Raw genomic sequence first — 12,368 nt, 5'->3', positions numbered from 1 at the left:
GCTTTGTCTTTATATAACGTCAGCGCATGTTTTACTGGCTCAAATCAAAGAAGAATCTGATCAGTTCATATTTATTGTAGTCTTTACAGGACAGAGAACAAACAGGCTCCTCAACCGTACAGTACATTTACATACTAATGTGAGTCAGTTTGGAAGATGGGTTGGAGTGTAACAGCGGGGAGCAGTCTTTCTGCTGGCCTCATGGTGGCACTAGAGCAGAGGTGAACAGATGACCTGTCAAAATACCTTACAGCACACTTTTAAAACAAGAAGACCCACACTACACACAGAATCAGTGCAAAATGGCTGCTGTGATAGTGACCCCATCGCAAAAAATGCTACTGATATCACAGTAAAGATCCCTCCAACTAAATACCAAAATATGGCTAAATGCTTTCCACACTTTTGGAACTTGCAGGTCAATCACAACAATGTTTTAAAACAAAAAAAGCCAAAGGAGGGCATCATATGAGGACAACAGGACTCAGATCCAAACTCTGGAGTTCAGTACAGCTTCATGTTGAGGCTTCAGCACTATTATCATGATAACTAGCCTCTAATATTTGTTTGAAATACTGTACATTTTGTGCAAAATATTACCTTTGTATTCAGTAAAATACAATTTGTAGTTGGTGTCAATCCACCCTTACAAATGCTGACAAATAAACAGAGTGGGAATAGAATAAAGAATAAAGTCTCATTAAACATGGGTTCATAGCTGTAATGTGCTGTTGTTGTTATATCTGAACAGAAAGTGCATGATATTAATAATTTTTCCTATATCATCCTCACTCTGATAAGAAAATAGCTACAGCAGAGGTAAGTCACTGTGTGGATTATTATTAATATGGTTTTATCTTACAAGTCACATCTTATAGATTACCATGTATAAGATAAATTTAATTCTATATTCTTAAATTAAAAAAAAAAAAGAGGGACAGAAAACATCAAATTAAAAGACATGGCACATGTTGGTGTACAAATTAAAACAAAGTCAAACAAATGTAACTGTGTAAATGTGCCATAATCAGTAAAATTGTTTTAGTGTGTCTCAGGTCATCTCCAGAAACAAGTTATTGTCTTGTCACAGTGATTGCCTCAGCAGCAAACAGCCTTCATGAGGGAAAGTGTTGACCCACGCCCTCTACTGATCGTAGCCCAACCATGAACCATAGCTTCGTACTCGATGTACACCAGTGAAATACAAACTATAACCTTCACTGAATTAAAAATCACAGTAAAAAAAGATCTGTTTTGGCTGCAGCTGCACTGAGATAATCAATAAGGACCGACAAATCAAATCAAATCTAAGCAGAATTTCAGACTTTAAATTGCAGCCTGGTCTGAGATTTTAAAAATGAAGAAGTCAAGCCTGTCTCTCCTTGGTTGGATCACGACCATCAAAGGGCATCTCTATGACTTTCCCTCCCTGTGCAATACCTCCACCAACTTCCATATACCAACACCCACCCCCTCCTCACAGATATATGTTTTGAGCACCAGTGTATACCTGCTGACTGGCACTCCCATGAGCAGCAGACATAATACATGAGGTTGAGACATTTCCACTAGTAAACAAAAAACATGAGTTACACAGTCAATCATCAGCCCTGGCCAGCCTTAGGGTCGCTGAGACGTGATCCTGCATAGTGTTACTCTACACATTAATATAGTGAAATGACTGGTATGTTATAACATTATTAGTTTCAAACCTACCAGGGTGAGATACATAAAGGACTATAATGATATGAGATAAAACTACAGCTCATTTGTATATACTTGACATAACAAATGTCAAGACACATCTTTAAATGTATCTCCGTTAGCTCATCATTAATGACAATGGTCACCACGTCCGCGGTCCCTCTGTATAGTACATACAGTATATATAAAACTATGTTCAGGGCCAATGTCTGATCTCCTGCAGTAGGCAGATATTAGAGCAGCCTTGTCAGGTGTAGCAGACTAGAGACACAAAGGCGTGACAGCTTGTAGAAACTTTGAGCTGACTCCTGTATTCTGCTGAACCTCAGAGATGGCCCACAGGAAAGGGAGGAGTGGAGGAACTCGATAAACAGATTCACTAATACCATGACAGAAGAGGACCAGAGGAGAGAAACAGACTTATTGTTGGTGTGTCCCCTTTGTTTACACAAAGTCTGTTTTTATCTGCATTTGCCCTCTGGTGTTCCAACAGTGATGGGCTCCTAGGACTCAGATTCAATTCTGTGAGCTGAAAAGACAACAAAAATACATCATTTGAACATGGATGCATGCATATATGTAAGCTTGTTGTAGTTATGCTATACCATAATAACAGTTTGTTCAAGCGGCTGCATACTAACATTGCTTGGGTATCCGTAGAGAATCAGTGTCTGCAGAGATGACTTGGTGCATGACACCTCTGAACTGGTACAGTAATTTAAGACTCTTCTCCTCTCCTACACAGGGGTCATAGAAGCCGGGCAATCCTGCCTGCACACAGAGAAACAGTTGGTATGCATGTATACAGAGTGTATGGAAAGCAGAAGAGGTCATTATTCGCCTCCTTTTCACTACCGTTTTATATAGTTAATAAATTGTTAATATTTAATATCACCAGCTGGTGTTTATAAATGCTATTGCAAACAGCCGGCGGAGGGCATACTAAGACCTCTGCTGCCACCTGCCATTAATTCCATGGTGTGTATATTTAAACACTGTCCTATATGCATCTGTTTACGCCTACACGCTGTTAAAGTTGTTTTTGTTTTGTTTTTTAAACATGGCGTTATTAACATTAATGCGTTCACATATACACAACAAGGAATAAACTAGTGTTCATTTTATTGACTAAAAATTTTCAGCATCATTTTCCGTCAACATTTTGTCTCTGATGACAAAACCTATTCAATTTTCGTCACTGAATGAAAACAAGACGAAAATGTAAGGGAGGGACAAGTTGGGAAGAGATCAAAGCAGAGATTTGATTATCTATTACCCAGAACTACTAATCTTAGATTGTAAATTAATCTTAACTGTAATATTTTTCCCTTCAGGAGAAACAACACTATACTAACTATACCCAGATATTAGTCGACTAAATTTACTGAAAAACTAAATAAAAAATGTGCTATCAAAATGAACACCGGCATAAACAGCAGTCAGCGTTACACGCGTGCATGCGTATAAAGCAGCTTTCACAAATGCAGACTTCCATTCCACACAGCGTTTCTAAACACCAGCTGCCGATATAGAACTATGTTAGCAGGCAAAAAAAAATCTAACGAAAGGGAAAAGACTATGGATAATGACCTCACTGACTTTCCATAGATTTGTATATAATCAAATGGACACACTGACATGTAAACACACACACCTTAGAGGACTCGGTGAGAATGAGTTTGGAGTCCTTGACCAGACACTGTAGCGGCACAGTGACGTCAATGACCTTCGCTTTCTCCTGCTTCTGGCTGGTGTCTGACACAAACTTTCCATACCAGGCATTCAGGATGATCAGACCTGGACAGCAATGCACAAAAGCACTTAACATTGTGTAACTATGCAGAAATTTTTAGGCTCAACAGAGAGCAAACACACTGGAATAAAGCACAGAATACCAGTGGCACTTCATGAGTAATAGCCAATTATAAGTGTTGCTGTGTGAATTCTGTGCAAACACAGTCACTCTGTCATCCATATCAAGCTGTGGCATGGCAACCACAGTCTTGCTACTATGTTAGAAATTCTACCTCTCTTCTTACACAGTGTATCTAGGAGGTGCTGTGAACACATCACATCATGTAGTGACTGACTCTTAAAATAATCACATGCAGCCTCTACACAAATACAACAGGAAATCCAGACGGAAATAATTTGATTTATGTCAGCATACACTCTGGTGTTCTGTGCACAGACTTAACCTATGTAAACACTGCAAAATGAAGATAGGCTGCTTCAACATCACTGTGAAGCACAGCGGTATATGATGGAAGTCAGACTTGGAAAAACAGTATCCTGCAGCTACAGTATATTATGCAGTTAACAACCAGGAGATGTGCGTTTGAATTACACACTTGGATTTTTACCAAGTTTTTTGGTGCTGGCTGCAAACTAAAGAAAAAAGTTCTGTGTCTCACACTATTGTAGTGTCTGTGTGCGTGTGTGTGTGTCTGCACGCGCGTGCACGCTTGTGTTCCCTCACCCATCTTGGATTCTTCCGCTTCTATGATTCTCCTCACAGACTCCTGCATCAGCAGAACCTGCAGAGGAGCCGGGGGAGAAAGACGAGGAGGAGGAGGAGGGGGAGGGAGAGGAGGGGGGCGTCGAGAAGGAGCGCAAAATAGAATAGGACAGAAGTTTTTTAGACGAGATGAGGAGAGCTGAACCTAGAAACAATCATCAATGATCCCCCCCCACACACAACAGATAAGATGTGTGGTTGTATGCGAGTACTCACGGCAGACTCTGCCTCCTGCTTCTTCTTGGCGATGTCTGTGGCAGAGCTCTTCCTCTGCAACTCCAGCTCTCTGAGAAGACACACAAAGCAGACATCAACAATCACCCACTGGGATTCACTACGGAGGGTAACTATGATGACAGTGTAAGTGTAAAAGAAACCCTGATAGTACACCCATAGGCAAAATGTTGCATTCCTACACAGCTAGGGGCTGCGTAGTCGCCTTCAGCTGATGGACATGAAGTTTTCTAGTCGAACTATCCCTCGTAGATACAAAATAATATGTAAATAAAAAATAATAATTCTACAACTGTGGCAAAGTGAGATGCTGCTAGTGTCAGACTGAAATGGGAAGTTATGAGGACAGGAGGTGTACTGACTGTTCTTTCTGTGCTTGTGTATATGGGATGACGATCAGTCTGTGGATAGCCACGTAGAGCAGCAGAGGTCCCACGGTGGCGTAGAAGACAGCGCTGGGCAGCAGCTGATCTGTCAGATGGATTGGAAACAGGTACGTCTGACTGGCGCGCGCCAACCTGCATGGAAATACCAGCAAAAATATACAGACACAGATTAGACAATTATACAGTGAAATAAGTGCCCACTGGAGAATTGGATCATATTTTAGGTTGGCAAGTACTTGATCTTGAGTGTGACTCCCTGTGGGACCCCGATGCTGACAGTGGCTGACAGGACACTGTGTCGGCTGATCTTCCTCTCTGCTCCATATTCCACCACAGTACCAAACCAGCCTGTCCTGAAAAGGCAGAAGCACAAAAATAAACAGAGACCATTAGAGTTACAGTAAGGCTGAGCAAATTGTACAGCCAGGAGATGTTTTCAGATCTAATATGTGCGGCTAATGGCCTTCTCCTTTTTTTTTTTGTTAAACACCATTTTATATTAATTTCTGTATTTATGAATGTTTTATTTATTTTATTATAAGTTTACATCTTTTTATATTTCTCAAATTTGCTGTATAATTGTATGCTGCTTTTTATCTCCTGCACTGCTTTTAATGCTGCATATGCCACTGTCTTTAATTGTCCTCACTGTGAAAAGCACTTTGTGTTTATTTCTTGGAAATCTGCTCTATAAATAAACTATTATTGCTATTAGAAATAAAGGAAAACAAACTGAAGTGCAGCCCAAAGTTTGTGGGTCACATTATTATATGGTTTATATAGGATGTTGTTTGATATTTAAGGTCATAAAGTCCTCGTGGTTTCTTCATTTTCTTTTCATCTTAATATATGAAAGAAAATTGCTTTCTTGTGACTATGAAACATTTCAAAAAAGGTTCTTGTTGTGTAACAATCATTTTACAATGTTGTTGTTGTTGTAATAACAAGAAAATTAAATTAAAAACCACTTTAAATCCTTCTAGTCAATTAAAGAATAACATAATACCATGCAGAAAAGCGTGTTTTCAGCTGGTGTTAAGTTGCTCTTTAAAGTACTTTGACAAGGAAACTCCATCAGCTAATCAACAGAATAAGCAGACAGACGTACTTAACAGAGCCTTTAACTTTAGTCTGGTCTTCATCCTGGAACTTGTACTGGTAGCTCATCATCAGGTAAGAGTGGGGCACACCCAGCTGGAAGGGGTGAAGTTAGGAGAGATAATGCATTAGAGTGAAAAAATAGCAAAACTAAGGTTGACACAGGTCAAATTTCAGTCACAGTACAAACTATGTTTAGCTTACTGATATACAGGTACAGTTCATAAGCATTTGTGCTTGTGCTTTGTGTGTACCTGCAGAGCTAGAGTAAAGTGGCTGCTCTTTGTGTCTCGGACCAGGCTAGTGGTCATGGCGCTATTGGGCCCCCAGCGCCACTGCAGATAACCCATGGTGTTTTGGTCCAGGTGGCGTGCCGTCATCAGAGAACAGCTGGGCCGTAAACCCCGAGGAGAAAACTGCAGACCGCACTGGGCTGTTAAGAAACTGGACAGAGAAATGTCAAAAGAGGATATAAAAAGAAAGAACATTCAAGACACAGAGAATGTGGTTCACATGTTGTTACAGAATGTATTCTAGTCCCCTATAAATAAAAAACAGTCAGGCCTTACCACCGTGGAGTGACGTTGCGGAACACTTTTAACCCAATGAGAGGTCCAAGTATGTCTCCTGCACCCAACTCCACCTGCAGAGACGAATGCATTATTAGTATTATCCCGTCCTAACATTTAACACAAAGCATATTCAAAATATCTTTTTAAAAAAGCGCCTCTATAGACTCTATATTTGTATATTTTCTATTATATTGCACATACTTTGTCTTCATGTGTGTGCACATGCGTCTATCAGAGCGCATACCTCTCCCCAGCCCTTGGCTGACGTAACCCTTCGTACAGTCATGTTAATGTTGCCCCCTCCATTCCCGTTATGTGTTGAGAGTGAGCCAGACAGCACTGCTGTGTCAGAGTTCGTCAAAGGAGCCTAAAAAAAGACAGGAAAGTTGCACCTGATAAAACAGAGAACACTACAGTGAACCTGGCCCAGCTGCGTTGCGGGTAAATGCCAAGTGACTCTGTGTTCTGTTGTACCTCTATGGACTGGGAAATGTGCATCTTGTTGATTTCAATATGAGGAAACCCTCCTCCTGGCATCTCTTCAAAGTCCTCATCATAGCGATCAAACAGGTCTGTTGCATCTACACCGACACTGATGGTTCCCTGAATAATGAGGGAGTGAAGGGCAAAGATTGACAGAGCTAATTAAGAAACTAGGAAAAAGGGTAAGGGACATAATTTAATTCAATTTATTTGTCACATATAAGTACAATCATAGTGAAATATATTTTTAATAACTCTTAAAATTTCTTTAATTAAAAGTGAGAAAAAATAGGATAGTAATAAGAATAGAAAACATAATAAATAATATGGTTATTATGGTGGTAATGTGAGTAAATAAGTAAGGAAAAGGTCACCTTCCTGGAACTAAATAAATAAATAATACATGAAATGAATGTGGAAACTATCCAGTCAAAGTTGAGTTGTATTACACAATGTATTATATCTGCATAAAAGTGGTGGCCCACACAATAAATGCAGTGAAAGCAGTGAAGCTGACAGAGGAATGTGTTATATTTGTGACTCAGAAAACCTTAGGGTTAGTTCTTTGCTGCAGTCTTCTCTCTTCTCGTTCTCTCTGCAGCCTTTCGTACTCCTCTCGAATTTCTGCTGGAGTTCTCTTCCTCTCCACCACCTACACAGCATCATCACCGTAAGGTATTGCTAGTGAAGATATGTTTATACTGTATGTATAATGTATCAGCAAAACCACTCAACTTTAGAACAAAAAAATAAAGTTATGTTAGACAGAATACATACCTCCCAGCCTTCCACCTCCAGTCCTTTCTTCCCAAAGATGTCATAGATGGCTCTGGAGTGAGCATCGCTCAGCACTGAGGAGAAACAGGGATGTTTCAGTTAATGTAGATATTTGGTGATTTTGTGTTTCGTATGGGAATTTGTCTGCTTTAATGCCCCGGTCCTCTCTGGAAGTAACACTGTTTGAGTTAACAATAAAAATATTAAACTAAATGGTTTAAATTCCAAGTGGTGTATACTTGCAAGCGTCCTTACCTTCGTATGCCTGGTGCACCTGGTTGAAAAGTTGTTCAGCCTGGCTTTTAAGCTCGGGGTCTCGATGTTTGTCAGGATGGTAGAGCATACACAGCCTCCGATATGACGCCTTTAGCTCCTCCAATGTAGCCTGTGACAAGAGAGGAGAGGTCTCACTCCTGAGCAGGACTGCAATTGACAATTATTTCTGTTATTGACTAAACTGCCAAATACCTGTTGATTATTCAATTAACTGTAAGTGTAACTGAAAACCAGAAAAAGTTTGGACTTTTTGTAAATATGTACACTTGTGTTTCCCTCCTTGGTTTCTATTTTTCACTGCTGTAATAAGTGAATTTCCCAGTTGTGGGATCAATAAAGTATTATCTTATCTTATCTTATCTTTAAATTGCTATTTTTGTCCAGACAACCTCAATTTACTCTTAAATGTACTCATATCATATCATATAAAACCAATTAAAGGGCCCATGTTTTACACTTTTTCAGTGGTTTATTTGATGTATTGATTACCATAAAAAATATTTATGCTTTGTTAATAATATAATTTTACATTTTCTCTATTTTCCAGAAGCTCTAGCAAGAACATTTTGTGTGATGATGTCTTATTAATATAAACAAGCCTCTCTTCTGACTGTCTGTGTGTTTTCTGAGTGACACACGGCCACACCAACAGACTGCAGCCCACCTGGTCTGGGTAGGCTGTGTTGGGGACACATCACAACCTTTAGGAAGTCCTCACAGCTGATTTAAAAGCTGACTATGGACTATTTTCATCTAGACCTGCTTAATAATGATACATACAGTACAAGTACAGTACAGTATGGGAGAAAGCAGAATAATTTCACTTGTGAGAGTCTGGAACTGGCAAGTGCATTTTAGCTTGAAAAAAAAAAAAAGATTATCAAAATTGATTCGGATTAATTTACTATTTGATTCATCTACTGTACACTGCATAACAACAGCTAGGTCATAATCTACAATCTACAGTCACCTCACATTTCTCCTTACTTTGTACATATCAACACTGCCAACTTGCTGTATATACCTCTGTACAATATATTTTATTTTATCGTATTTACTATTGTTTTTTTTGATATTTTATTATGTATAGTTTGCTTTATAGTATATTTTTATTCTTATGTTGTCACTTGTCACTTTGTGTAATTTGTCTATATCTATCTATCTATCTATCTATCTATCTATCTATCTATCTATCTATCTATCTATCTACTGCTGCATTAAAACATCCTGTTTTTAAAAGAGGAATTGAAAAACAGCTACCACTGACACTAAAGTGGATTAAAGGGAATTAAACGTGTGATAACGTACTTCCTGTGAGTTAGGCTACAGCTACCTAATGGTACCACACGTTATCCAGCTGAACATCAAGCACAAGTCCTCCTCGGGCCTCTCTGTCTCTTCTGTTTAATGAAAGCTGAGATTTGAGAGAGCGCTCATCGACACAGACTTTAATATGCAGAATCATTTTGTGCAAACACTGGCTGCATTCAGGTTTTAACTGTCGCTGAAATATCGTGCTTGTTCATGCTCGGTCTGCAGCATCAGCCGGTCTCTACGGATGATGGTGCTGATGATGATGAAGAAGAAGAAGAAGAGCGGCGCTCAGCTGAGGGGAGGATGTGCTGACTGCAGACCTCCTCCTGCTCAATGGAAACCTACCTCACGGTCACGGTGAACGGTCCCCGTCACCGTTTGGTGTCACTGTAAAACAGAACAGACCGTACCTCTTTCCTGACGTTGAGCAGAGAGTAGTAGTCCTGGTTATTAAACTCAAAATCATCATCTACGGACGCCGCCATGTTTGCGTTTGCTCCGGTCCCGCCCACCTCTGCGGTGCTCTTGAAGCTCATTGGTCAGACGGCCAAACGAAAGCGGAAGTTGTTGTATCGCCCTCTGTCGGCTGCGTTGTGAGCTCAGCGTGAGAAAGATTTGACACGTTCAGACAAGAAGGAAAACCACCGTGAGGAGTGTTTTTTTCTTCTTTTCAGAAGGTATTGTGTTTGTCATTGTGTAAGGCAGCATCCATCTCTGTCTTCTTACTTTCTTTCTCACGGAAAACTAGCGTCTATGTGGCTAACGCCGGTTCTCAACGCTGATTGGCTGAACAACCACGACACTCCTTAGCTTTGATTCAAAAATACTCACACACATTTAATTATTAGGAGTACTCTATCAAAAATCCAATCAGAATGATTTATGTGTTTAATACATACCGTACCTGGTATGTTTAAAGCAACAAGCTGCTGGGCCTCTCATCACCCCTGTTTCTGCAATTTGTTAGAGGTTTGCTATGTGATATTTTGATTTAACATCAATTCAGGAATATGCAGTTATGCATGCTCGCTGATTAAATACTGACAGTCTCATAACTAGTTTTTGACACTGAGGCCAAGTCCTCAAGAGCAGCTAATTAACCACCAACTCCCTTATTAAGCCAATTGATATTTTTCCTTTCATGCATATTTGCAAAGTTACAGATAAACTTTGCAGGTAAATTACCACAAATTAATTGCCATATTGTGAACCTGGGGCTTTTCTGGCTTTGTTTTGTGTGTTGAGTCTCTGTTGTTTTCCCCTCACTATTCTCATTTGTCACAGTGATGTGAGAAGTGTTCTGATTGTAGTCTACTGTTGCCACCGATATGTACTTCAAAGTAAAGGCCGTTATGTTGGCCTGTTGTTATATAGGTTGGCGCATGTCACTAAATAGGTAGGTAGTTGATTGTTTTATGCTTCTTTATACATCAATTCCATCTTTTTAATATTGCACTCTTTCACCATTGCATTTATCTATCAGTTTCTATAGATTTAGATTGTACAAGCAAAACATTTTATAGAATATGCATTGATATGGTTTGACCTACCAAGTCATTAAAATGAGCTTCCTCGCGATAAGCTACATTATTAAAATGTTGCTCACATGTTAATGCATCAGTAATGATAATTCAGAAACATAAATATACTGACTTGTACTTCCACCACTCTATATATCACATAACTGGGCTATTATTACTGATGCCTCATGCAAACAGCATTGTATTGTTGTTAGTCATGGTGGAGCAAATTTTAAATGCAAACAATGCTCGATCTATAAGTGTTTTATTTTGGAGGTTCATCCCATGTTTGGATTAAATTTTAAAAAAGTACTAAGTAACTATAGCTGTCAGATCAATATAGTGAAGTAGAAAGTACAGTATTGTGTTGTTCTCAGTAAGACGTTTTCAGAGCTGAAATGACAAACAACGCTGCATATTTCCTGCATCAGTTTTATTACTAGACCATTATCAATCCATTATTTGTCAGAAAGTGGAAATGCTTAATAAAAATACGGATGCCTCAAAATTATACTAAAGTGCAGTTCAGGTCTACCTTTATAGTTTCCAAGTAAAGTTATATCTGCCATCCTTAATGCCGTATACTCCCGCTTTATGAAATGACAGTTGTCTTGTTGAATGTGTTTGCATGCAGCATAATTCCCTCTATCGGATTTGGACACAAGGTTTTGCAGGTTTTAATTAAACAGATCTATTTTTGTTGGCTACAAACATAGTTGTTCCTCATTGTCATTCATCATGCCTGAACTCTGTCGATGCCAAGAGCCGCGTGTGCCTCTGCGCTTAGAGTCTACGCAAAGCATACGTAGCTGTAGACAAACCATTCAAAACCTCAGATTTCTGTGGAGCGTGTCTACGAAGAGGATTGTCTCTGTCAAACACAAGGCTTTGGTGCAAAGGCGATATTCTACCCCGAGCCACAGAGTGACAGTGTGTGTGTGTGTGTGTGTTTGAAACAAGAACATAATAGTCCCAGTTAAGCCCTACTATTTAGAAGGGACACAAAACTGTAGTATCAGTGAGAATGTAGGCGTTATAACCTCAGAGCCAAAATAGGTGACAGCGAAACAAGACACAGGGTGGTGTTGGAGGGAGGGAGGGGACATGCTTTCCATTTCATCCTATAAGTTTTCACCTGACCTCTCATCACTTCAGTTCAATAACACAGCTCAAAGAAAGCAGGTAGGAGAGTGCGCACAGTCAGCCTGTGTAGGCGCGTGCGGAGCTGTCCTTTCAGCACCACGAGCTTCAGCACCCACAGCGGATGACAGCACCCGCTAAAAAAAATCTGAGTCTCTCTCTCAGGCAGATCTTTTCATTTAGATTCAAGAGGGGTTCATAATTTATGGCGAGACGCGACCTTACATCGCATTTTCTCAACAGCCCACTGGGTTTGCATATGAAGAAATGAGCGCACGCGTTTGTATATGTGTGTGCGCGCGAGCGTGTGTGCGTGTGTGTGTGTGTATGAGGAAGAGAGAGAGAG

At 39.8% G+C, this 12,368-nt stretch overlaps 1 protein-coding gene across 1 annotated transcript; it reads right to left on the bottom strand.

The window, feature by feature from the left end:
* Window positions 1–57: 57 nt before the first annotated feature.
* On the bottom strand, window positions 58–10,035 carry LOC109140545 (dnaJ homolog subfamily C member 11). The gene is made up of 16 exons (XM_019267596.2): window positions 9,773–10,035; window positions 8,028–8,157; window positions 7,773–7,846; window positions 7,546–7,647; window positions 6,987–7,115; window positions 6,757–6,879; window positions 6,510–6,583; window positions 6,195–6,384; window positions 5,951–6,036; window positions 5,079–5,195; window positions 4,819–4,974; window positions 4,439–4,508; window positions 4,184–4,241; window positions 3,359–3,501; window positions 2,346–2,475; window positions 58–2,233 (listed from the first exon to the last, which is right to left on the bottom strand). Exons 1-16 carry the CDS (start codon window positions 9,896–9,898, stop codon window positions 2,208–2,210), a joined length of 1,734 nt encoding a protein of 577 aa, XP_019123141.2. The 5' UTR covers window positions 9,899–10,035; the 3' UTR covers window positions 58–2,207.
* Window positions 10,036–12,368: the final 2,333 nt, after the last annotated feature.

This window comes from Larimichthys crocea, chromosome VI (genome assembly GCF_000972845.2).
Source record: "Larimichthys crocea isolate SSNF chromosome VI, L_crocea_2.0, whole genome shotgun sequence".
Taxonomy (NCBI): Eukaryota; Metazoa; Chordata; class Actinopteri; family Sciaenidae; genus Larimichthys; species Larimichthys crocea.
Note: the sequence above shows the minus strand (reverse complement) of the source record. Positions and strands in the feature narration are given on the sequence as shown.

What these genes read in the sequence shown, in the direction of transcription:
- LOC109140545 (XM_019267596.2), bottom strand. Translation starts at nt 9,898, where the DNA reads ATGAGCTTCAAGAGCACCGCAGAGGTGGGCGGGACCGGAGCAAACGCA. An exon ending in TGGAGGTGGAAGGCTGGGAG is followed by an intron (nt 7,648 to 7,772) that starts GTATGTATTCTG and finishes GATGCTGTGTAG; the next exon opens with GTGGTGGAGAGGAAGAGAAC. An exon ending in ACACAAGCACAGAAAGAACA is followed by an intron (nt 4,509 to 4,818) that starts GTCAGTACACCT and finishes GTGTCTTCTCAG; the next exon opens with AGAGCTGGAGTTGCAGAGGA.